General features: G+C 37.9%; 1 protein-coding gene across 2 annotated transcripts in view; it reads right to left on the bottom strand.

The window, feature by feature from the left end:
- Positions 1–23,601, bottom strand: part of MYLK (myosin light chain kinase) — an 842,949-nt gene that overhangs the window by 71,901 nt on the left and 747,447 nt on the right. For both annotated transcript variants that reach the window (XM_053698066.1, XM_053698065.1), the window contains 3 exons: positions 13,537–13,839; positions 12,701–12,742; positions 11,397–11,493 (listed from right to left, as the gene is read on the bottom strand). In XM_053698066.1, the coding sequence (XP_053554041.1) occupies positions 11,397–11,493; positions 12,701–12,742; positions 13,537–13,839 (442 nt within the window). The remainder of the gene's footprint in view (positions 1–11,396; positions 11,494–12,700; positions 12,743–13,536; positions 13,840–23,601) is intronic.

The raw sequence follows: 23,601 nt of genomic DNA, 5'->3' as shown, positions 1-23,601 counted from the left end.
AGGTCTGGCGGAACTGATCCGACACTGCGGATCAGGTCCGCCAGACCTCGCTGAATACGGCTAGCAATACGCTCGCCGTATTCAGCATTGCCCCAGCAGCTCACAGACTCGTGGCCAATCGGCCACCAGCAGGGGGGTGTCAATCAACCCGATCGTATTCAGAGCTCAGAGCAGGCGGACAGGTTATGGAGCAGCGGTCTTTGTGACCGCTGCTTCATAACTGCTGTTTAGGCTCGCCAGAAACACAGGGCATCAAGCTCCATTCGGAGCTTGATACATATGCCCCAGTATGTGTGTGTGCGTGTGTAACAGTATGTGTGAGTGAGAGACACAGTATATGTGTGTGTGTGAGACACAGTGTGTGTGTGTGTGAGACACAGTGTTTTTTAAACTGTGCCTAGCTACTGAAGAGGTTTTAAGCTCCTCTCCAAATAATGTATTTGCTAGGTACCTGATAATGTTAGAGACATGCTTATTTATCTTCAATTAGATTAATATATATTGAATCAATTTGACTGAACATAATGTTTGGACAAACATTTAGCCACCAATAAGCAAGCGTGACCCAGGTACTGAACCAAAAATGGGCCAGCTCCTAAGCTTTGCATTCCTGCTTTTAAAATAAAAATAGCAAGAGAACGAAGAAAAATTTATAAGAGTAAATTAGAAAGTTGCTTAAAATTGCACTTATGGGAGCTAGCTGGGGACTACACGCATATGCCTTTTGTCATTGGCTCACTTAATTACTTTGCAGGGATTAAACATAAAGTTATATGCAAGCAAACGCTCATTCGAGCATTTCTATATCTCTTTAATCAGTCAGAAAAAACAAACACAAATTCTTTAGTGATTTACAAGTTTGCCCTGGCATATAACTGGTCCAAAAATTACCAGTGGGTATCACCAATATGAAAATCATTCACAAAGAAGGGAATGACAGATATAAACCTCCCTTTTTCCAACCACTTCTGGGACTCAGTTTTTCGTCCCACAGTCTGCTATAAATGATTGATTAGTATTTATTTAACCAAGTACATATTATTTGTTTCTAAGCCCTGATTTCTGATAATCCGAATTGCCCCAGGCCCAAATGAAACCCTACATGTGAAAACCGTTTCTTTTCATAAAGCATATAGATATAATCATTACACGAGACAGACTAAACAATCCCTTTGTCATGTTTATGGATTTGTAAATGTGAGTGCTACATCAATCCTACACATTTCTCACAGTATGTAATTACCGAGGAGGACACCCTTCAATTTGGACAACATTAAATCACAAATAAAAAGTGACTTTCTAATAATTTAACAAAAAAATAAAAATAAGAATGAAAAACCCTGGATTTTGGGGATTTGTACCTGTATCAGCTTTATTATTTTATATTAGAGTACATTTTAAAATAAAATCTTTTAGATGCATCAGACAATAAAAAACAACACTTTAAAGTGATATAAAAGACTATTCAGAAATACACAGGAGCATGCAAGTTATAGGTAAACCTGTGTATGCAAGGGGGGCTGTGCATGAGAAATCATCACACAATGTGATCATTTTTCTCAGAATTTTGAAACTGAAAGTGATTCTAGTCAAAATATAAATTCACAGCGATGCATTACAATTTCATGTAATTCCCACTTATATTAAATTTGTGCTGAGTTATTTTATAGTTTTTAGATGCTGCTCACGTTTAAGTGTTACAGTAGGCCATTTTTCTGTAAAAAACACATTGGGGCCGAATTATGAAATGGCGGGCGGCCATGATTCACTATAGCGAATCATGTCTGCCCGACATCGCTAAATGCCAACAGAATACGCTATCGGCGTTTAACATTACACAAGAAGTTCTGGTGAACTGCTTGTGCAATGCCGCCCCCTGCAGATTCGCAGCTGCTAGCAGGGGGTGTCAATCAACCCGATTGTATCCGATCGGGTTAATTGTTGTCCGCTGCCAAGTTAAGGAGCAGCGGTCTTAAGACCGATGCTTCTTAAGTGCCGTTTCCGGCGAGCCTGAAGCCTTGCACAGAAATAGGGTGATTAGTGGCCATTTGGCCCTTGTTAAATCGGCTCCATTATATATTGTTTTTTTCAGCATATCCAGCACACTCAATTGTGTGTGTTTTTTTCTAAATACTATAGTCAAAATAAGGTGTTATTCTCGTATAGATAAATAATTTTGCGTATAGTTATATAACTTTGATGTGCACACATGGGGGCCGATTTAACAAGCCCCATATTTAGCTAAATGTAACACAGGAGTTAAGAAGCAGCGGTCTTAAGACCCCTCTAAGGTGGCGGACAGCAATCCGCCCAATCGCATACAATCGTGTTGATTTACACCCCCTGCTAGTGGTCAATTGACAGCGAATCTGCAGGGGGTGGCATTACACAAGCATTTCTTGTGAAATGCTTGTGCAGTGATAAATGCCGACAGCGTATGCTGTCAGCATTTATCAATGTACGGCAGACATGATCGCTACAGCGTATCATATCCGTCTGCACATTGATAATCCGGCCCCCCAGGCTCCCATGAGCCTCTACCCACTCAAATGCATCATTTTTTCACACCAGGTGATCACTATTACCACAGTGATCATCTGGTTATTAAAGGGCCATGATACCCACATTTTTTCTCTCAAGATTTAGAAAGATAATGCATTTTTAAACATCTTTCTAATTTACGTCTATTATCTAATTTGTTTTATTCTCTTGATATTCTTTGCTGAAAAGCATATCTAGATATGCTCAGTAGCTGCTGATTGGCTGCTGCACATATAAGCCTCACGTGATTGGCTCACCCATGTGCATTGCTTTTTCTTCAAATAAGGATATCTAAAAAATGAAGCAAAATAAATAATAGAAGTAAATTGTAATGTTATTTAAATTTGTATGTTCTATCTGAATCATGAAAGAAAGATTTTGGGTTTAGTGGCCCTTTAAGTCCTATATAGGGGATTTAGAGCTTTAAACAAGGGGTCTTGGGGGCCTCTCATTAAAAACACAGACACACAGATATATATATAGCCTCAGCAGTAAAATCATTGATGCAGCAATTTACCCTGAAAAAGTCACTATACAGACAACGCTTAGACACAGCAAAGTTTACCCTGAAAAAGTCACTATACAGACAACGCTTAGACACAGCAAAGTTTACCCTGAAAAAGTCACTATACAGACAACGCTTAGACACAGCAAAGTTTACCCTGAAAAAGTCACTATACAGACAACGCTTAGACACAGCAAAGCACCTAACTAAAGTGGAACAGATCCGGGAGCACTAAGGAATATCCACGTGAGTGGAGGCTAAATGTAAAAGCTGAAAATCCTTATCTGCAGGATCAAAAGCTGTCTACTTTTGAGAAGTGTGAGAAGAATCCGCGAGTGTGGAGGCTGCAGTAAAAAAGCAAAAATCCTCAAACCGCAAGATTGACCGGAACCTTTGAGATGAAAGCCAGAAGTAAAGGCAACATACCCCTAACAAAGAACTAACAGATCATATTTACACTTCTAATGCTTGCTAAACAAAGGCTTTTTCTCTAATAAGATAATCCTTTCTACAAAGTGTTAAATCTGTTACCATAAGTGGCTATAATACAGGAGACTTTATATATGAAAGCTGCATTTCTGCAATATGGGACTGCAACTATAGTGGCAAAGTTTTTATATATGTGGTGTTGCTATTGTTCCCATAGAAGTACAAAAGTAACATTTTTACTGTGAGATATTGTATGTCAACTGTTGGAAAATAAATTATTGATAAGCAATATTAAAGGGATAGTAAAGTCTGAATTAAACTTTCATAATTTAGATAGGGCATGTAATTTCAAACAACTTACTAATTTACTTTAATCATCAAATTTGCTTTGCTCTCTTGTTATTCTTAGTTGAAAGCTAAACCTAGGTAGGCTCATATGCTAATTTCTGAACCCTTAAATACTGCCTCTTGTGGAAATTAATTTTACAGCTTTTCACAGCTAGAGGGCGTTAGTTCATGTGTTTCATATAGATAACATTGTGCTCATGCACGTGAAGTTATTTAAAGGGACATTCCAACCAAAATTGAAATCCACATGGATGCATTTTAGTTTTGAATAAAAGCATCTTTGTAATATACATGTATTAGCAAAAATGTTTCTAATAAAAGCTATAGCTTCAAATTCAAAAATGTATTTAAGTATGCAACGTGCACCAGAATTTTAAATACAGCACTTGCTCATACAGCCTAAGGTTCTTGTAACATCTGGTAATGACTCAATTTGTTAATTGCTGACATGATACACTCTGACCAGCTGCAGTATTTAAAATGCTGGTGCACTGAGAATATCTCGCTATGCTTCACATGCACGTGCAGAGAAAAATGTTAACACTAAAACAATGATAACTTTAACAAGAAGCATTTCTGCCAATACATGAATATTGCAAATATGTTTACATTCAAAAATGTAATTCACCTATGTGTATTTAAATGTTGACCGGAATGTCCCTTTAAGAGTCAGCACAAATTGCCTGTAATGCAAGTCTGTCAAAAGATCTGAGATAAGGAGGAAGTCAGCATAAGCTTAGATACAAGGTAATCACAGAGGTAAAACGTATATTTCCATAACAGTGTTGGTTATGCAAAACTGGGGAATGGTAAATAAACGGATTATCTATCTTTTTAAACAATAACATTTTTGGTGTTTACTATCCCTTTAAGGTAGACTGTTTCTGTCTGTAAAAAGCCTTAAGCCATATGTTATCATGTGATTTTAAACCATCTCCTTTAAATTAATGAGACACCTTATTAGTGTGTGATTTTATCCTCTGAGAGTGGCACCCTAGACACAGTCTTTTCTCTTTTTCTATCGCTGTTACATACAGCTGTATGCAAAAGTTTAGGCACCCCTGACAATTTCCATAATTTAATTTATAAATAATTGGGTGTTTGGATCAGCAATTTCATTTTGATCTATCAAATAACTGAAGGACACAGTAATATTTCAGTAGCGAAATGAGGTTTATTGGATTAACAGAAAATGTGCAATATGAATCAAAACGAAATTAGACAGGTGCATAAATTTGGGCACCTCAACAGAAATATCACATCAATATTTAGTAGAGCCTCCTGTAGCAGAAATAACAGCCTCTAGATGCTTCCTATAGCCTGTAATGAGTGTCTGGATTCTGGATAAAGGTGTTTTGGACCATTCCTCCTTGAAAAACATCTCCAGTTCAGTTAGGTTTGATGGTTGCTGAGCATGAACAGCTCGCTTTAAATCACCCCACAGATTTTCAATGATATTCAGGTCTGGGGACTGGGATGTCCATTCCAGAACATTGTACTTGTTCCTCTGCATAAATGCCAGAGTAGATTTTGAGCAGTGTTTTGGGTCGTTGTCTTGTTGAAATATCCAGCCCCGGCGTAACTTCAACTTTGTGACTGATCCTCAACATTATTCTCAAGTATCTGTTGATATTGAGTGGAATCCATGCCACCCTCAACTTTAACAAGATTCCCAGTACCGGCACTGGCCACACAGTCCCACAGCATGATGGAACATCCAACAAATTTTACTGTGTTTAGCAAGTGTTTGTCTTGGAATGCTGTGTTCTTTTGCTGCCATGCATAACGCCCCTTGTTATGACCAAATAACTCAATCTTTGTTTCATCAGTCTACAGCACCTTCTTCCAAAATGAAGCTGACTTGTCCAAATGTGCGTTTGCATACCTCAAGCGACTCCTTGTGCAAAGTGCGCTACATTGTTGAACGATGAACAGTGACACCATCTGCAGCAAGATGATGTTGTAGGTCTTTGGAGGTGGTCTGTGGGCTGTTTTTGACCGTTCTCACCATCCTTTGCCTTTGCCTCACCGATATTTTACTTGGCCTGCCACTTCTGGCCTTAACAAGAACTGTGCCTGTGGTCTTCCATTTCCTCACTATGTTCCTCACAGTGGACACTGACAGCTTAAATCTCTACAATAGCTTTTTGTAGCCTTCCTCTAAACCATAATGTTGAACAATCTTTGTTTTCAGGTCATTGAGAGTTGTTTTGAGGCCCCATGTTGCCACTCTTCAGAGGAAAGTCAAAGAGAACAACAACTTGCAATTGGCCACCTTAAATACCTTTTCTCATGATTGGATGCACCTGTCTATGAAGTTCAAGGCTTAATGGGCTCACCAAACCAATTGTGTGTTCCAATTAATCAGTGCTAGGTAGTTACAGGTATTCAAATCAACAAAATAACAAGGGTGCCCAAATTTATGCACCTGTCTATTTTCGTTTTGATGCATATTGCACATTTTCTGTTAATCCAATAAACCTCATTTCACTACTGAAATCTTACTGTGTCCTTCAGTTATTTGATAGATCAAAATGAAATTGCTGATTAAAACACCCAATTATTTATAAATGAAAATCATGAAAATTGCCAGGGGTGCCTAAACTTTTGCATACAACTGTATATAAATAAACTGTGGTGCCTTCACCCAAATAGAGTGATTGAGGATAATAGGTATTATATTATATACCAAAATAAATTTTGAATATAACTAATGTAATAAAAACGCACTCTCACCTAACAGGTTTTCATCAGCAACCAGGGTGCAAAAATATTAAAGTATATAACATGACAGAAAATTGCACTCACTGGGTTTAACTCAAAAACTTTTACTACTAGCGTGACGTTTCGGAGATAAACAAGGCTACAAACAATGGTGTTTTCTTTTTTCTAAATTCTATAGTCAAGGCAAGAAGGGGTTATCCTCATATGAATTAGGGCCTTTGAAGAGATATCTAGATAGGTAGCGTACACATGTCTGGAGCACTATATGACAGGAAATAGTGCTGCCATCTAACGCTCTTGCTAATGTATAACATTGTTGTAAAACTGCTGCCATATAGTACTGAAAACACATGCACACGCCTGAGCTTACATTCCTGCTTTTCAACAAAGGATAAAAAGAAAACAAAGCCATTTTGATTTTAGAAGTAAATTGGAAAGTTGTTTACTCTATCTGAAGCATGAGAAATAGTTTGGGGTTTTATGCCCCTTTAACGCACCTTCGGCTTTAGTGCAGGTGTCCTAGCACACCTTCGGGTTAGGAAAAGGGAGTTAGCACGGTTTTTACTTAACGCTGTTGATATAACTTGAGCGCTATTATTTTTGAGTTTCACTTGTAACCACGTGTTGCCATCCGTGCTTAAGAGGTTAAATGTTATTGCACGGTGGTGCATTTGTAAAATATTTTTCTAAGGATTTAGTTAGCTACACATTTTGAAAAAGGAGGTTCAGGACCAGCATAGTTAGTTCCCAAATGCAAGAGTGGAGATCTGCATGTAGATTTCACATACCTGAAAACAGATGTCTTCTCCATAAACACTAGATTACAAGGGAGTGTTAAAATCCATTATGCAATGGCGAAGATTTTTAAAGATACTCTAGTGCAATTCTTTCATGTAGGAAATGTAGTTTTTGTTTATTTCTTTACTATATATTTTCCATGCTAGCTAAATTATAAATAACCAAAGGAGGTAGTGAATGCCAATACCTTAGATATATATAAAAATGGTTTGGATACATTTCTGGCTAGAAACAGAATCCAGGGATATGATTGCTTGTGTTAAATGGGTCACCTTTTAATGGGATTAATTTAAACTCAACTGGAGCTTTTATGTAAGTATATTAGATTTGTATAGGTTGAACTTGATGGACTTCTGTCTTTTTTTCAACCTCATCTACTATTAGATTTAACATACGTACATATACACTAGATTTATTATTACTATCAGTTATTTGTAGAGCGCCAACAGATTCCGTACATGCAGGATTAAGACACACACGCCCTTGACTTTTCAAAACCTCTTTGTCATATACCACATACATATACTCCTTTCAAAAAGATTTGCAGGTATATTTGAAAGCAAAAAAACAAGTTCTAGTGCAAGATTTTCAAAAGCATTAAAATTAAAACTGCATTTTGGATTGCTTGCCAGAGCAACACTTAATCATCAACTTGTAATACCTGCAAAATGATCATGCTACTACCACTGTGCGAATAACATGTAAAGTATTTAGTGCACTATATACACTAGGGGCCAGATTACGAGTGGAGAGCAAATTAATGCTTCAGCTCGAGCATTAATAGCGCTAGAAGTAAGCTTTTTGAACTTGTCACGTTGCGCTCATATTACAAGCAGTGTTCCCTCTTAGGACAGTTTTGTGTGCAGCCCAGCAGTGAAACAGTTAACAAGAGAACCATACCTTGCCATCTGCAATGTTTGCTAATTGCAGGGTGTGGTTACCTAATTAACTGTTTCACTGCTCGGCCACACACAAACCTGGCCTTAGAGGGAACACTGATTACAAGTTGATTGAAAGTAAACTATTTTTGCTCTTGCGATAACCTGACAAGCGCAAAATGCCGAATTTAGAATATTGTATATGCGTTCACATATTTCCTCATAGAAGTCAATGGAGAAAAAAAGTGGGAAAAAAACCTAGCATCCCACTCTCACGCAAACCCGATCACATATTCTCATTTGCGCTAACTCGACATGAAAATATGAATATTTCTACATATATATGATTTTTTTAGGGTAAAACATATATCTATAGCTATATATAAATATACATAGATGATTATCCGCCAGATTACGAGTAGAGTGCAAACATTTGCGTGCAAGCGATATCTGATTTTCACAATCGTTTTCTCACAGTTTAAATTGCGCTGGTATTACAAGTTGAAAGTAAACACAATCACTTGAGCATAATTCAAGTTAAAAGCTTGTCGGGTTAGCTTGTTCTCAGAGTACTGGTTAACTGTTTTACGAAACAAAAAAGTGTCAAAAAACACATAAAAAATACATTAAAGAAATAAATTTAGATTTATAATAACATCATCTAATAAATATTATTTATAAAAAAATATTGTACACAAAATTTATATGGGCTCAAAGTAAATATGAGGTCTCAGGTGTTAGAAAAAAAAGGCAGACAAAAGGCTTTAACATTGAAATACATACATATACATCTCTAAAGATCGATATGTATGCATTTTTATGTCTATATATGTGTACATATGTATTTATAAAGAATATATATACATATATAAACACATATGTACACAGTATATAGACATATATATATATATATATACACACACACACATACGTACATATACATCTCTAAAGATCGATATGTATGCATTTTTATATGTCTATATATGTGTACATATGTATTTATAAAGAATATATATACATATATAAACACATATGTACACAGTATATAGACATATATATATATATATATACACACACACACATACGTACATATACATCTCTAAAGATCGATATGTATGCATTTTTATATGTCTATATATGTGTACATATGTATTTATAAAGAATATATATACACATATAAACACATATGTACACAGTATATAGACATATATATATATATATATATATATATCCACACACACACATACGTACATATACATCTTTAGAGATGTATATGTATGTATCTTCATGTTAAAGCTTTTTGCCTGACTTTTTTTTCTCTAACACCTAAGATCTCATATATTTGAGTTCTTATAACTTTTAACTTTGTTGTGCAATTTTTTTTTAAAATAATTTTTATTAGATGGTGTTATTATGAGTGTAACTATACTTTGTAATGTATTTTTGATGTGTTTTGTGCAACTTTAATGTTTCACGAAACAGTTACCAGTGCTCTGAAGTCGTGGTAATCGTTCTAGCGTAGCTTGAGCACAATCGCGTTTACTTTCAACTTGTAATACAAGCGGTAAGCCAGACAAGTGCAACCCCCGTGATAAACCCCTTATTTATCGGGTGCAAGCGTTTGCATTCCACTCATATCTGGCCGAATATGTGCAAAAGTATGTGGACACCCCTACTAATTATTGAGTTTTAAGCATTTTAGCTACACTCATTGCTAACAGGTGCATAGAATCCGACCCTTTGTTATGAAATCTCCATAGACAAACATTGGCAGAACAATTGGTTGTACAACAAGTCAATTTGTGAAATTTCAGCCTTCGTGAAGCTTAAGTGCTATTAGCAGTGACAATAGCCCAACCTTAATGTGGCAGACCACTTAAACTTATAGAGCAGGGTTGCTAAATGCTGAAGCACATAGCATGTAAAAATAGCCTATAATCTGTTGCATCACTCACTACAAAGTTCCAAGCTTCCTCTGGAAGCAAAATCCACCTAACAAAAGTGCCCCACTGGACTCTGGATCAGTAGAACTCGTGCTAATGAGGGATAATTCACGCTTTACTATCTGGAAGTCTGATGGAAGAATATAAGTGTGGCAGTAGAACGCCACCTACCATAATCAATAGTGCATACTGTAAAGTTTAATGAAGGAGGGCTGTTTTCAGGCTTTGGGCTTGGCCTCTTAGTTCCATTGATGGACCACCTTCATGCTACATGAAACAAAGACAATTGGGGGCTTCCAACTTTGTGGCAACAGTTTGGTGAAGGCTCTTTCCTGTTCCAGTATAACTGTATATTTTACAAAGTGACGTCCATGAAGACATAGTTTAACAAGTTTGGTGTGAAGGATTTCAAGTGGCCTGCAACACCGATTGCAAGCCAGACATTATTATCCAACATCAGTGCCAAACCTTACAAATGCTCTTTTGGCTGAATGGGCAGAAATTCCCACAATCCAAAATCTTGTGGAAACCTTCTCAGAAGAGTTGTGGCCTTCATAGCTGTAAAGGGGAGGGTTAACTTTATATTATTGCCTGTGGTTTTGTAATGGGATGTCAAACAATCTCATATAGGTGTGAGGATCAGGTGACCATCTAACGTATGTAAAATACACTTACAAATGGCTTGTTAACTGTTTAACCAAAGCATATGTAAGTCCAGATTGAACACCACTGATTAGGCAGGGTTGAATGCTTAATGACCTGTAATCTAGGCATACACATTCTTCTTAAAATTTGTTTGTATTAGTTTTTTTTTTATTAATTATTAACACTAATTTCACATCGTATAGAAACAATTTAAAAATTATTTTTTGAATTATGAGAGCATGGTCTTTTGAGCTATATTGTAAGAGGAAGTGTGACATTGAAGACAAAGTCTGGGTTTATAACCCAGAAAATGTTTCCAAACCTCTTTGCCCCATTTGGCTTTTAATACAAATCATCAAAATGTATTTGTTGTTCATTAATGAAAGTGTATAAACTCTTCCAATTAACCACAGATCACATGTAATTTTCTCCTAGTAGTAATTAAAAATTGAGAATCAATAAAGCCTACTCTTCAAACAAAAGTCTGTAAAGACCAGATGGGTCTGGTTCTGAATCTATGTTTTCATGTCCCACTGAGCCCTGAATGGCATTCTTGGGATTTGTAATATAATTGACTGTACTTACGTTCCCAGCCTTTCCTCCATATCATAATACTCTGTCACCTTTTCTGTGCAATTTAGGGTGACATCCCTGTAATCGTATTGTGTTGATTCCTTTTCCACTGCAATACAAAAGTACAAAATGTACAATATAAGTATATTGTTACTGATAATGCCCATGATTAAATTCATAGAAATTACATTTATTAATTTTTGTTTTATAAATTTAACCTCAAACTAGTAATATAAGACAAAAGGGGCATTAAGAAATAAACATTGTGCTTTTTCCCATAGAGAGGACAAAACAATTCTGTCATCTAGGTTTTGAAAATACTGCAAATTGTCTAAATTAACTATTTTAAGTATAAAAATAGATGTTAAGTTTTTTTGTTTGGTCTCTCTAGGGAGCGTGGGACAAACACAATTTTGACAAAAAAGCAAGAAGTGTTTAATGTAATTTTAAGGTCTACATTTGTGAACAAACCTGTTGCAGAGAGTCGCAAATTAGTCCAGGGCTTCAGTTGCTAACTGCATGCAAAACATATGGATGGGCATGCTTTTTATTGCATATGGGGAGGGCATATGCTGTATGATCACAGTTTATAATGTCATGTGACCATGGACTACACATATGCAACATACAACTATGGTTCAAACATTTGAAAATTTGGGGAAAGCTTGTGACTATATAAAAACTGGTAGCTTTCCCTGAGTCCTCTGGGCCATAAGTTGGATATATGCTCCATAAATATGAGTTTAGTTTGAAAGCATTCTTCTGATTAAGCATTCAATGATAATTCCAATACAACATAAAATATATGATGCTCCCTTAAATACTGCTCAACATGTCTGCTTGCAATAAAGTTTTTTCCAAAATAGGTGAGTTTAATTAATGTATTGCCCTGAGTCACCAGCCCCTAGATTGTTAAACAGCTATAAAAATGTTGCTCAAGAAAATGTCAGAAGAGTGAGAACTTGAAAAAAAAACAAAGGACAAAATTAAAGCATCTGCATCAGTGAAAAAGAAAAAGTTTGTACTCTATATAGAGTGAAAAATTTGAAGAAAAAGAAAAGAAAGAAAAACAAAAAAAAAACACGTACATAGTTACTCAGGGGTCTTTTTATGTTACTTTTCTTGCCAAAATATGCACTACTGAGGTGAAATTAAATATGAAAAAAAATATCATGCACCTCCCTCTTATTATGAGGGCGGCCATTTTGGATCCTAGGTTTCCCTGCAGGTATCTGAATAAAGATGCTGAGGCAAACACGTCAGCACAAGCAGATTTCAACATGGAAGCCCTGTGACTAACTATATATTATACTCACCATCATCATCATCTGATACTTCTTCTACTTCTTCTTTATGTTCTATAAAAAAAGAAAAACAATCATTATTTTATATTTAATATAATTAAATGTGTTTTATCTCTGGCATTTAATAATCCAGCACTGTAGTGAGAATGGCAGTGAGTAAAAGTTTTTTTTTTTTAAACTTTTAGAGTCATCGTTGCTATTAAGACGTATTTTTGGCCATACAATTAAAAAAAAAAACTTTCAAGAATCTTATTATTTTATCAATAAAAAGTGGAATGAGCCATTAAGTCTATAAATAACACAGAGACATTAAACACTCAATGGCTCACTATGGGCTTGTTTCCATTGAGGTGGTAAATTGTGGAAACTGGTGATAAAAACATTTATCTCCATTAAAGTCTATGGAGATTTTCTATGTTACCACCAGTTTCCAAACTTTACCACCTCAATGGAAATGAGGCCAATGGTGGCAGCACAAGACAAGGAAACACAATTATTAGTAGGAAAGGGAATTGTTATTTCTAACAAATAGACTTGGAAAACGATACAGCAGCACAACAGGTAGGGTCAGCAGGATTCTTGGCTCTATTACCAGCAAAAAAAGTCAGGTACTTATGCCCAGGATCATGCTCCTCTAGAAAGATATAAATAAGAATCTTTTTTTAAAGAAATGCTGTTAAAAAGCACATTGTTAAAAAATAAAACATTTAAAGGAAAGACTTTATGATCTTACTATTTATAGTTTAGAAGACAGGAGGGAGAGATGCAACAGATGTTTTCAGGTATATTCCCAATGTATCTAACTATACAAACCACATATTATTTAGATGGAAGAATGGACTTGGTACCTTCTTCCTTTTCTTTGTAGGCCACTGGTTCAGATTCCTGGCTTGGTTCACTGGTTCCATACACATTGGTGGCTCTTATACGGAACTTGTACTCCCGGTCATGCAGCAGGTTCTCTACATTAAAGGATGTACTTCTGTAGGTTGTCAGATCAGACCACGTCTTGTCAACAGAGTCCCAAATCTCTATAACATAGGACTGTACCACACTCCCACCATCGTATGTTGGGCCATACCATGACAAAGTGAGGGCAGAACCCTTCATTTCAGAGGCACAGGGCTGACCCGCAGGAGGGTCTGGCTTATCTGCAACAGTCAAATAAAGAATCTTTCAGTATTGAAGAAGGGGATATAATTCCACAAAACGTCAAATAACCTATATGAGGTTACCCCTTATATAGAGTTAAATAGTTAAATCTGCTCAATTACATTTTGTAATACAATAGTAACCATGTAGCTAGCTATTGACTAATCCAGCTGCTGAATTATCTTTTAAGTTAGGATTACAAACAGGAAAGTATTTTGGACTAGGCAAACAAGGCACTTGCCTAAGGCGGCATTTTTTTTTGGGGTGGCAGCACTTTTTGAGTCTCACTATACACACACACACACACACTACAAACACACAAAACATAATTTATGCTTACCTGATAAATTCCTTTCTTCTGTAGTGTGATCAGTCCACGGGTCATCATTACTTCTGGGATATTAACTGCTCCCCTACAGGAAGTGCAAGAGGATTCACCCAGCAGAGCTGCATATAGCCCCTCCCCTCTACGTCACTCCCAGTCATTCGACCAAGGACCAACGAGAAAGGAAAAGCCAAGGGTGAAGTGGTGACTGGAGTATAAATTAAAAAATATTTACCTGCCTTAAAAACAGGGCGGGCCGTGGACTGATCACACTACAGAAGAAAGGAATTTATCAGGTAAGCATAAATTATGTTTTCTTCTGTTAAGTGTGATCAGTCCACGGGTCATCATTACTTCTGGGATACCAATACCAAAGCAAAAGTACACGGATGACGGGAGGGATAGGCAGACTCTTTATACAGAAGGAACCACTGCCTGAAGAACCTTTCTCCCAAAAATAGCCTCCGATGAAGCAAAGGTGTCAAATTTGTAAAATTTGGAAAAAGTATGAAGCGAAGACCAAGTTGCAGCCTTGCAAATCTGTTCAACAGAGGCCTCATTCTTGAAGGCCCAAGTGGAAGCCACAGCTCTAGTAGAATGAGCTGTAATTCTTTCAGGAGGCTGCTGTCCAGCAGTCTCATAAGCTAAACGAATTATGCTACGAAGCCAAAAAGAAAGAGAGGTAGCGGAAGCTTTTTGACCTCTCCTCTGCCCAGAGTAAATGACAAACAGAGAAGACGTTTGTCGGAATTCCTTAGTTGCCTGCAAGTAAAATTTTAGAGCCCGGACTACATCCAGGTTGTGCAGTAGACGTTCCTTCTTTGAAGAAGGATTTGGGCATAAAGAAGGAACAACAATCTCTTGATTGATATTCCTGTTAGTAACTACCTTAGGTAAGAACCCAGGTTTAGTACGCAGGACTACCTTATCCGAATGAAAAATCAAATAAGGAGAATCACAATGTAAGGCTGATAATTCAGAGACTCTTCGAGCCGAGGAAATAGCCATTAAAAATAGAACTTTCCAAGATAACAACTTTATATCAATGGAATGAAGGGGTTCAAACGGAACGCCCTGTAAAACATTAAGAACAAGGTTTAAACTCCATGGTGGAGCAACAGTTTTAAACACAGGCTTAATCCTGGCCAAAGCCTGACAAAAAGCCTGGACGTCAGGAACTTCTGACAGACGTTTGTGTAACAGAATGGACAGAGCTGAGATCTGTCCCTTTAATGAACTAGCAGATAAACCCTTTTCTAAACCTTCTTGTAGAAAAGACAATATCCTAGGAATCCTAACCTTACTCCAAGAGTAACCTTTGGATTCACACCAATGTAGGTATTTACGCCATATCTTATGGTAAATCTTTCTGGTAACAGGTTTCCTAGTCTGTATTAAGGTACTAATAACTGACTCAGAAAACCCACGTCTTGATAAAATTAAGCGTTCAATTTCCAAGCAGTCAGCTTCAGAGAAGTTAGATTTTGATGTTTGAAGGGACCCTGTATCAGAAGGTCCTGTTTCAGAGGTAGAGACCAAGGCGGACAGGATGACATGTCCACCAGGTCTGCATACCAAGTCCTGCGTGGCCACGCAGGTGCTATTAGAATCACTGATGCTCTCTCTTGTTTGATTCTGGCTATCAATCGAGGAAGCAACGGGAAGGGTGGAAACACGTAAGCCATCCTGAAGTCCCAAGGTGCTGTCAGAGCATCTATCAGGACTGCTCCTGGATCCCTGGATCTGGACCCGTAACGAGGAAGCTTGGCGTTCTGTCGAGACGCCATGAGATCTATCTCTGGTTTGCCCCAACGTCGAAGTATTTGGGCAAAGACCTCCGGATGAAGTTCCCACTCCCCCGGATGAAAAGTCTGACGACTTAAGAAATCCGCCTCCCAGTTCTCCACTCCCGGGATGTGGATTGCTGACAGGTGGCAAGAGTGAGACTCTGCCCAGCGAATTATCTTTGATACTTCCATCATAGCTAGGGAGCTTCTTGTCCCTCCCTGATGGTTGATGTAAGCTACAGTCGTGATGTTGTCCGACTGAAACCTGATGAACCCCCGAGTTGTCAACTGGGGCCAAGCCAGGAGGGCATTGAGAACTGCTCTCAATTCCAGAATGTTTATTGGCAGGAGACTCTCCTCCTGACTCCATAGTCCCTGAGCCTTCAGGGAATTCCAGACGGCACCCCAACCTAGAAGGCTGGCGTCTGTTGTTACAATTGTCCAGTCTGGTCTGCTGAATGGCATCCCCCTGGACAGGTGTGGCCGAGAAAGCCACCATAGAAGAGAATTTCTGGTCTCTTGATCCAGATTCAGAGAAGGGGATAAGTCTGAGTAATCCCCATTCCACTGACCTAGCATGCACAGTTGCAGTGGTCTGAGGTGTAAGCGTGCAAAGGGTACTATGTCCATTGCCGCTACCATTAAGCCGATTACCTCCATACATTGAGCCACTGACGGGTGTTGAATGGAATGAAGAGTGCGGCAAGCACTTTGAAGTCTTGATAGCCTGTCCTCTGTCAGGTAAATCTTAATTTCTACAGAATCTATAAGAGTCCCCAGGAAGGGAACTCTTGTGAGTGGAACGAGTGAACTTTTCTTTTCGTTCACCTTCCATCCATGTGACCTTAGAAATGCCAGCACTAACTCTGTATGAGATTTGGCAGTTTGAAAGCTTGAAGCTTGTATCAGAATGTCGTCTAGGTATGGAGCTACCGAGATTCCCCGCGGTCTTAGTACCGCCAGAAGAGCACCCAGAACCTTTGTGAAGATTCTTGGCGCTGTAGCCAATCCGAATGGAAGAGCCACAAACTGGTAATGCCTGTCTAGGAAGGCAAACCTTAGGTACCGGTAATGATCTTTGTGAATCGGTATGTGCAGGTAAGCATCTTTTAAATCTACAGTGGTCATGTACTGACCCTCTTGGATCATAGGTAAAATTGTCCGAATAGTCTCCATCTTGAACGATGGAACTCTTAGGAATTTGTTTAGGATCTTTAAGTCCAGGATTGGTCTGAAAGTTCCCTCTTTTTTGGGAACCACAAACAGATTTGAGTAAAACCCCTGTCCTTGTTCCGATCGTGGAACTGGATGGATTACTCCCATTAACAAGAGCTCTTGTACGCAGCGTAGAAAAGCCTCTTTCTTTGTCTGGATTGTTGACAATCTTGACAGATGAAATCTCTCTCTTGGAGGAGAGTATTTGAAGTCCAGAAGGTATCCCTGAGATATTATCTCTAGCGCCCAGGGATCCTGAACATCTCTTGCCCAAGCCTGGGCGAAGAGAGAAAGTCTGCCCCCCACTAGATCCGATCCCGGATCGGGGGCCCTCAATTCATGCTGTTTTGGGGGCAGCAGCAGGTTTCCTAGTCTGCTTGCCCTTGTTCCAGGACTGGTTAGGTTTCCAGCCTTGTCTGTAGCGAGCAACAGCTCCTTCCTGTTTTGGTGCAGAGGAAGTTGATGCTGCTCCTGCTTTGAAATTACGAAAGGAACGAAAACTAGACTGTCTAGTCTTGGCTTTGTCCTGAGGCAGGGCATGGCCTTTACCTCCTGTAATGTCAGCGATAATCTCTTTCAACCCGGGCCCGAATAAGGTCTGCCCTTTGAAAGGTATATTAAGCAATTTAGACTTAGAAGTAACATCAGCTGACCAGGATTTTAGCCACAGCGCCCTGCGTGCCTGAATGGCGAATCCTGAATTCTTCGCCGTAAGTTTAGTAAGATGTACTACGGCCTCCGAAATGAATGAATTAGCTAGTTTAAGGACTCTAAGCCTGTCCGTAATGTCGTCCAGAGTAGCTGAACCAATGTTCTCTTCCAGAGACTCAATCCAGAATGCCGCTGCAGCCGTGATCGGCGCAATGCATGCAAGGGGTTGCAATATAAAACCTTGTTGAACAAACATTTTCTTAAGGTAACCCTCTAACTTTTTATCCATTGGATCTGAAAAAGCACAGCTATCCTCCACCGGGATAGTGGTACGCTTAGCTAAAGTAGAAACTGCTCCCTCCACCTTAGGGACCGTTTGCCATAAGTCCCTTGTGGTGGCGTCTATTGGAAACATTTTTCTAAATATCGGAGGGGGTGAGAACGGCGCACCGGGTCTATCCCACTCCTTAGTAACAATTTCAGTAAGTCTCTTAGGTATAGGAAAAACCTCAGTACTCGTCGGTACCGCAAAATATTTATCCAACCTACACATTTTCTCTGGTATTGCAACTGTGTTACAATCATTCAGAGCCGCTAACACCTCCCCTAGTAATACACGGAGGTTTTCCAGTTTAAATTTAAAATTTGAAATATCTGAATCCAGTCTGTTTGGATCAGAACCGTCACCCACAGAATGAAGTTCTCCGTCCTCATGTTCTGCCACCTGTGACGCAGTGTCTGACATGGCCCTAATATTATCAGCGCACTCTGTTCTCACCCCAGAGTGATCACGCTTACCTTTTAGTTCTGGTAATTTAGCCAAAACTTCAGTCATAACAGTAGCCATATCCTGTAATGTGATTTGTAATGGCCGCCCAGCTGTACTCGGCGCTACAATATCACGCACCTCCCTCTGAGCGGGAGATGTAGGTACTGACACGTGAGGCGAGTTAGTCGGCATAACTCTCCCCTCGTTGTTTGGTGAATTTTGTTCAATTTGTACAGATTGATTTTTATTTAAAGTAGCATCAATACAGTTAGTACATAAATTTCTATTGGGCTCCACTTTGGCATTGCAACAAATGACACAGGTATCATCTTCTGAATCAGACATGTTTAACACACTAGCAAATAAACTTGCAACTTGGAAATACAATTCAAATAGAATAATATTAAAACGTACTGTGCCTTTAAGAAGCACAGAAGATCTATGACAGTTAAAAATTAATAAATTGAAACAGTTATAGCCTCAATCCTTGTAAACAACACAACTTTAGCAAAGGTTTAATCCCATTAGCAAAGATAACAATTTCTGAAAGCAGGAAACAAATTACAGAATAAAAGTTTTTATTTCAGTCAAACTATAATTCTCACAGCTCTGCTGAGAGAAATTACCTCCCTCAAAATAAGTTTTGAAGACCCCTGAACTCTGTAGAGATGAACCAGATCATGCAGGGAATACAATGAGTTGCTGACTGAAATATTTGATGCATAGTAAAAGCGCCCCTCCCCCACACACACAGCAGTGAGGGAGAACAGAAACTGACAGAAAAAACAGATTTAAGCAACTGCCAAGTGGAAAAATGGTGCCCAAACATTTATTCACTCAGTACCTCAGCAAATGAAAACGATTTTACATTCCAGCAAAAACGTTAAACATAATCTCTAGTTATTAAACAGCTTTATGTCTTTCTTACAGTGTAATTCTAGTGAAGTACCATTCTCCCAGAATACTGAAGTGTAAAGTATACATACATGACATTATATCGGTATGGCAGGATTTTCTCATCAATTCCATTGTCAGAAAATAAAAACTGCTACATACCTCTATGCAGATTCATCTGCCCGCTGTCCCCTGATCTGAAGTTTACCTCACTCCTCAGATGGCCGAGAACAGCAATATGATCTTAACTACTCCGGCTAAAATCATAGCAAAACTCTGGTAGATTCTTCCTCAAACTCTGCCAGAGAGGTAATAACACACTCCGGTGCTATTTTAAAATAACAAACTTTTGATTGAAGATATAAAACTAAGTATAATCACCATAGTCCTCTCAAACGACCTATCTAGTTGCTGGGTGCAAGAGAATGACTGGGAGTGACGTAGAGGGGAGGGGCTATATGCAGCTCTGCTGGGTGAATCCTCTTGCACTTCCTGTAGGGGAGCAGTTAATATCCCAGAAGTAATGATGACCCGTGGACTGATCACACTTAACAGAAGAAATACACACACTCACTACACACACATACATACATATACTGTACAGACACACACTCTTGAACTTGAACATGAACATTTACTTTGAAAATGCCATAAAAAGTCACGTTACACCCTCAACAAAAATATTATGGCTAAAAAAGGCCTAAAGCGGGGGGCAGCAGTATTTTGAGTGCCTAGGGCAGCACAAAACCTAAATACGCCACTGAGAGTTTTAAACTGCAATTGCATACAGGAAAGTGCTCACTGAATCACTAATTTCCTTATTGTCATATAATGCGCTGAGAATATGCATTAGCACTTTATTCTATAAATTCTAAATGAGGAGGGTAGAGAGCAAGCTTGGGACATGCAGCCTGTACCTGCTTAAAGGGACATGAGACCCACATTTTTTTACTTTCATGTTTCAGATAGAGCAAGTGATTGTAAAAAAAACTTTTAAGCTTACTTCTAATTTCTAATTTGTTGTCTTGGTATCCCTTGTTGAAAAGGATACCTATGTAGGCTCTACAGCTGCTGATTGTCGGCTGCACATACATGCCTCATGTTAACTAGCTCCAAGTAATGAATTGCTGCTTTTTCAACACAGAATACAAAGAGAATACAGCAAATTAGATAATAGAATTAATTTGTAAAGTTGTTTAAAATTGTGTTCTCCATCTGAATCAAGAGAGATAAAAAATGTGGGTTTCATGTTCCTTTAAAACTACAGGCGACTTTGCCCACTCTATTAATTTAAAGCATTAGTAGTAGGATACCCCATAGGGACATTTATACTTACAAAATTAATACAAGTGAACATATTTTACTTATTATTTAAGCTCCAAAAAGCAAGACAATTAGTTTAATTGACTGACATTAAGCACGCTCATGTATGAATCATCATTAACTGCTGTTGAACAGATTCTCATACTACACTTATGCCATTACCATATGTGTGTGTGTGTTAGTAAGTCAACCAGTTGTGTTTACATAATATGTGTATAGCTGATTCTGTCATTTAAGTTATAATACAAGATATTGTTATAAATTAATACATTTCAAACATTATTACACTGTATATTTTTTCTGTCCAACTGTTCACAACAGCTAATGATAAATGTAATCATGGAGAACTTTTACAAAGATGGCTGCACTGATAAAGAATCATCACCCTCTTCCTTTGCCAAACTTGGTTTCACTGTTATTTTGTAAGCCTCATTGCTTTTTCTAATAGGTGCAAGGTGTACTCTGCCATGTTCCACAGAGAACACTTTCATTAGATTTGATCACTACAGGCCGTAAATAAACCTTGAGGGAAACCAAAAAAGACTCCAGATAATCTTTCCTAAGCTGACTATATTGATTGGGACTTAGAGAAGGAATTTAAACTGGTAATAAAGCATTTCCATTTAGAAAGTGGAATGTGACTTGCTGTTTGTTTCTTTGAGGTTTTTTTTATTTTGTAGCAGAATAATAAATTGCAAAAATACTTTGTGGTTAATTTTCCAGAAGTAAACTATCCCTTCCATCAAACAAACAGCAAACAGTTCCAGAGCTAAAAGTCTCTTATGTTTATTTACATGGATAAAGCCAGCAAGCAAAACCATCACTAATTACCATGACAAATTACCAAATATTTAGAAGGAAGATAATTCCCAACAGCACTTATAAGGCAGCATAGTACATAGCCCATAAATAGCAGCACAATAAGGTAATCTTGTAATAAATTGGCATCAAACAAGGTATATAGATAAAATAATACAAACTAGCAATACTGACATACGCATACATGTGCACATGGAGTATCATTTCCAAAAAAGGCAAGGCCCTAAACTGCATATTCTAAATATTGGAAATTATGATGTACATGGTGAACCAAAATGTGCTCTAAACTATTTTTTTAAAAGCAAAGCGTGACATTTTTTATTACTTAATTAATTTTACTTTTGTATTTAAATTGCAAAATGTATACACTTATAAAATGTAAAAAGGTATAAATGCAGCACAGGATGAACCTTCCTCCAGGTTGGCCTCTACTTTGTCAGCAGTTACACACAATGAAGCAAAGAGAATTACTGCAGCTTCAACCTATTATAGGAAGCCTTTCCTCATTAAATCCTCTACAGACTGAGCTACAACTCCCAAGGTGCACCAGGTCACATCAGTAGCTGTGGAACCATGCCACAAATGCACAGTCTTTGCAAAAAAAAAAAAACTGTGGCACACAGATACAGAAATGTATTGATTAAAAATTACAAACATTTATTCCATTTATTTCAACAATCCTCTAAAGCAGAAGAGAAGATGTTGGTGGTCCTTGACACCATCAAGCAGGAATTAATTTCCTCTGATGGTGTCACACCCATCACGCCACAACTCCCTACAGTGCCTGGGTGGACATCAGTGAAAACCGACGGAGAAGTTAAATTACAATCTCCCTACACACGTTGCATTGTACTACGCAACTTGCGTAGCTAGATTGTATTTTTAACTCCTCCCATCCAGCGCGCTGCTCAGAGGAAGATGCTTCTATTCTAAAGTCAGCAGAGATTGGGATAGTCTTGGCTTGAAATAGTGGAATTGAAGTATAAAAAAAAGAAAAATGTTCTCATATTTCATTTCTTTTCTTCCCTTTACCTGTCTCTTAGTAGTTTTCCTAATTCCTTCAGATGGACTTACATTACTGTTTGTCTTCCTCACCTCCATCTTCTTATTTTTATTAAATATTAATTATTTTTCATTCTAATAGGTTTCATGTGCACAAATCCATTCCACCTGAATTCCAGTAATTTCCATCCAGCAGATCAGCCATATCCACCAGCATTATAGTAATTGCCAGTGACATCAGTCGTTGTTAGTTCTCATCCATATTGAGAGCTTTCTGATATAAACTTATTTATGACTCCAATTTCTATCCATGATCATAAGTAGTGTTGAATAATTCCTAACTGGGGAGGTGACTTGGAAGTCTTGTGGTCCTTTTAAACATAATTCTTTTTCCCACTTTCTGCCACTCTGTTTCCAGCTCAAACGTTGGCACTCACCCTTCATCTGTCATTTGGAAGTATTCTCTCAGTTCTTTCATTCAGTTAGTTAATTCCAAAAAGTAATTCTTACACATGTGTAAATATATACATAATGTAAACTTAGCTATGGTTATACTAGTTATGTACAGTATGTGTGTGTGTATATATATATATATATATATATATATACACACATACATGCATTATAGAGGTTTGTACCTTTTAAAAACAAAATCATGTTAGTGGTCCACGGGATTCAAAATTGTGAGTTTAGTGGTCCCTGAGGTCTGAAAGTTTGGCAACCTCTGCTCTAAAGCAATATACAATGGTATATATGGGTGTTTGTTTTGAACTAGCTACTGTGAAAACTTCTACCCTACACTCAAAAATTTTGTTTATATTTGTCTTATAGAGATACAGAGGCCAGGGACAGATGGATGGGTCATGTAACTTTACTAGATATTAGTTTGATTGATTTGCAATCGCATTGGGAGCATAGGATTCGGAAGGCTTCATGCAATAGAAGCACCCCTCAAAATCTTTGGACCAGGCAAAGG

Source organism: Bombina bombina, chromosome 1 (genome assembly GCF_027579735.1).
Source record: "Bombina bombina isolate aBomBom1 chromosome 1, aBomBom1.pri, whole genome shotgun sequence".
Lineage (NCBI taxonomy): Eukaryota > Metazoa > Chordata > Amphibia > Anura > Bombinatoridae > Bombina > Bombina bombina.
This window is presented reverse-complemented; position numbering and strand designations above follow the sequence as displayed.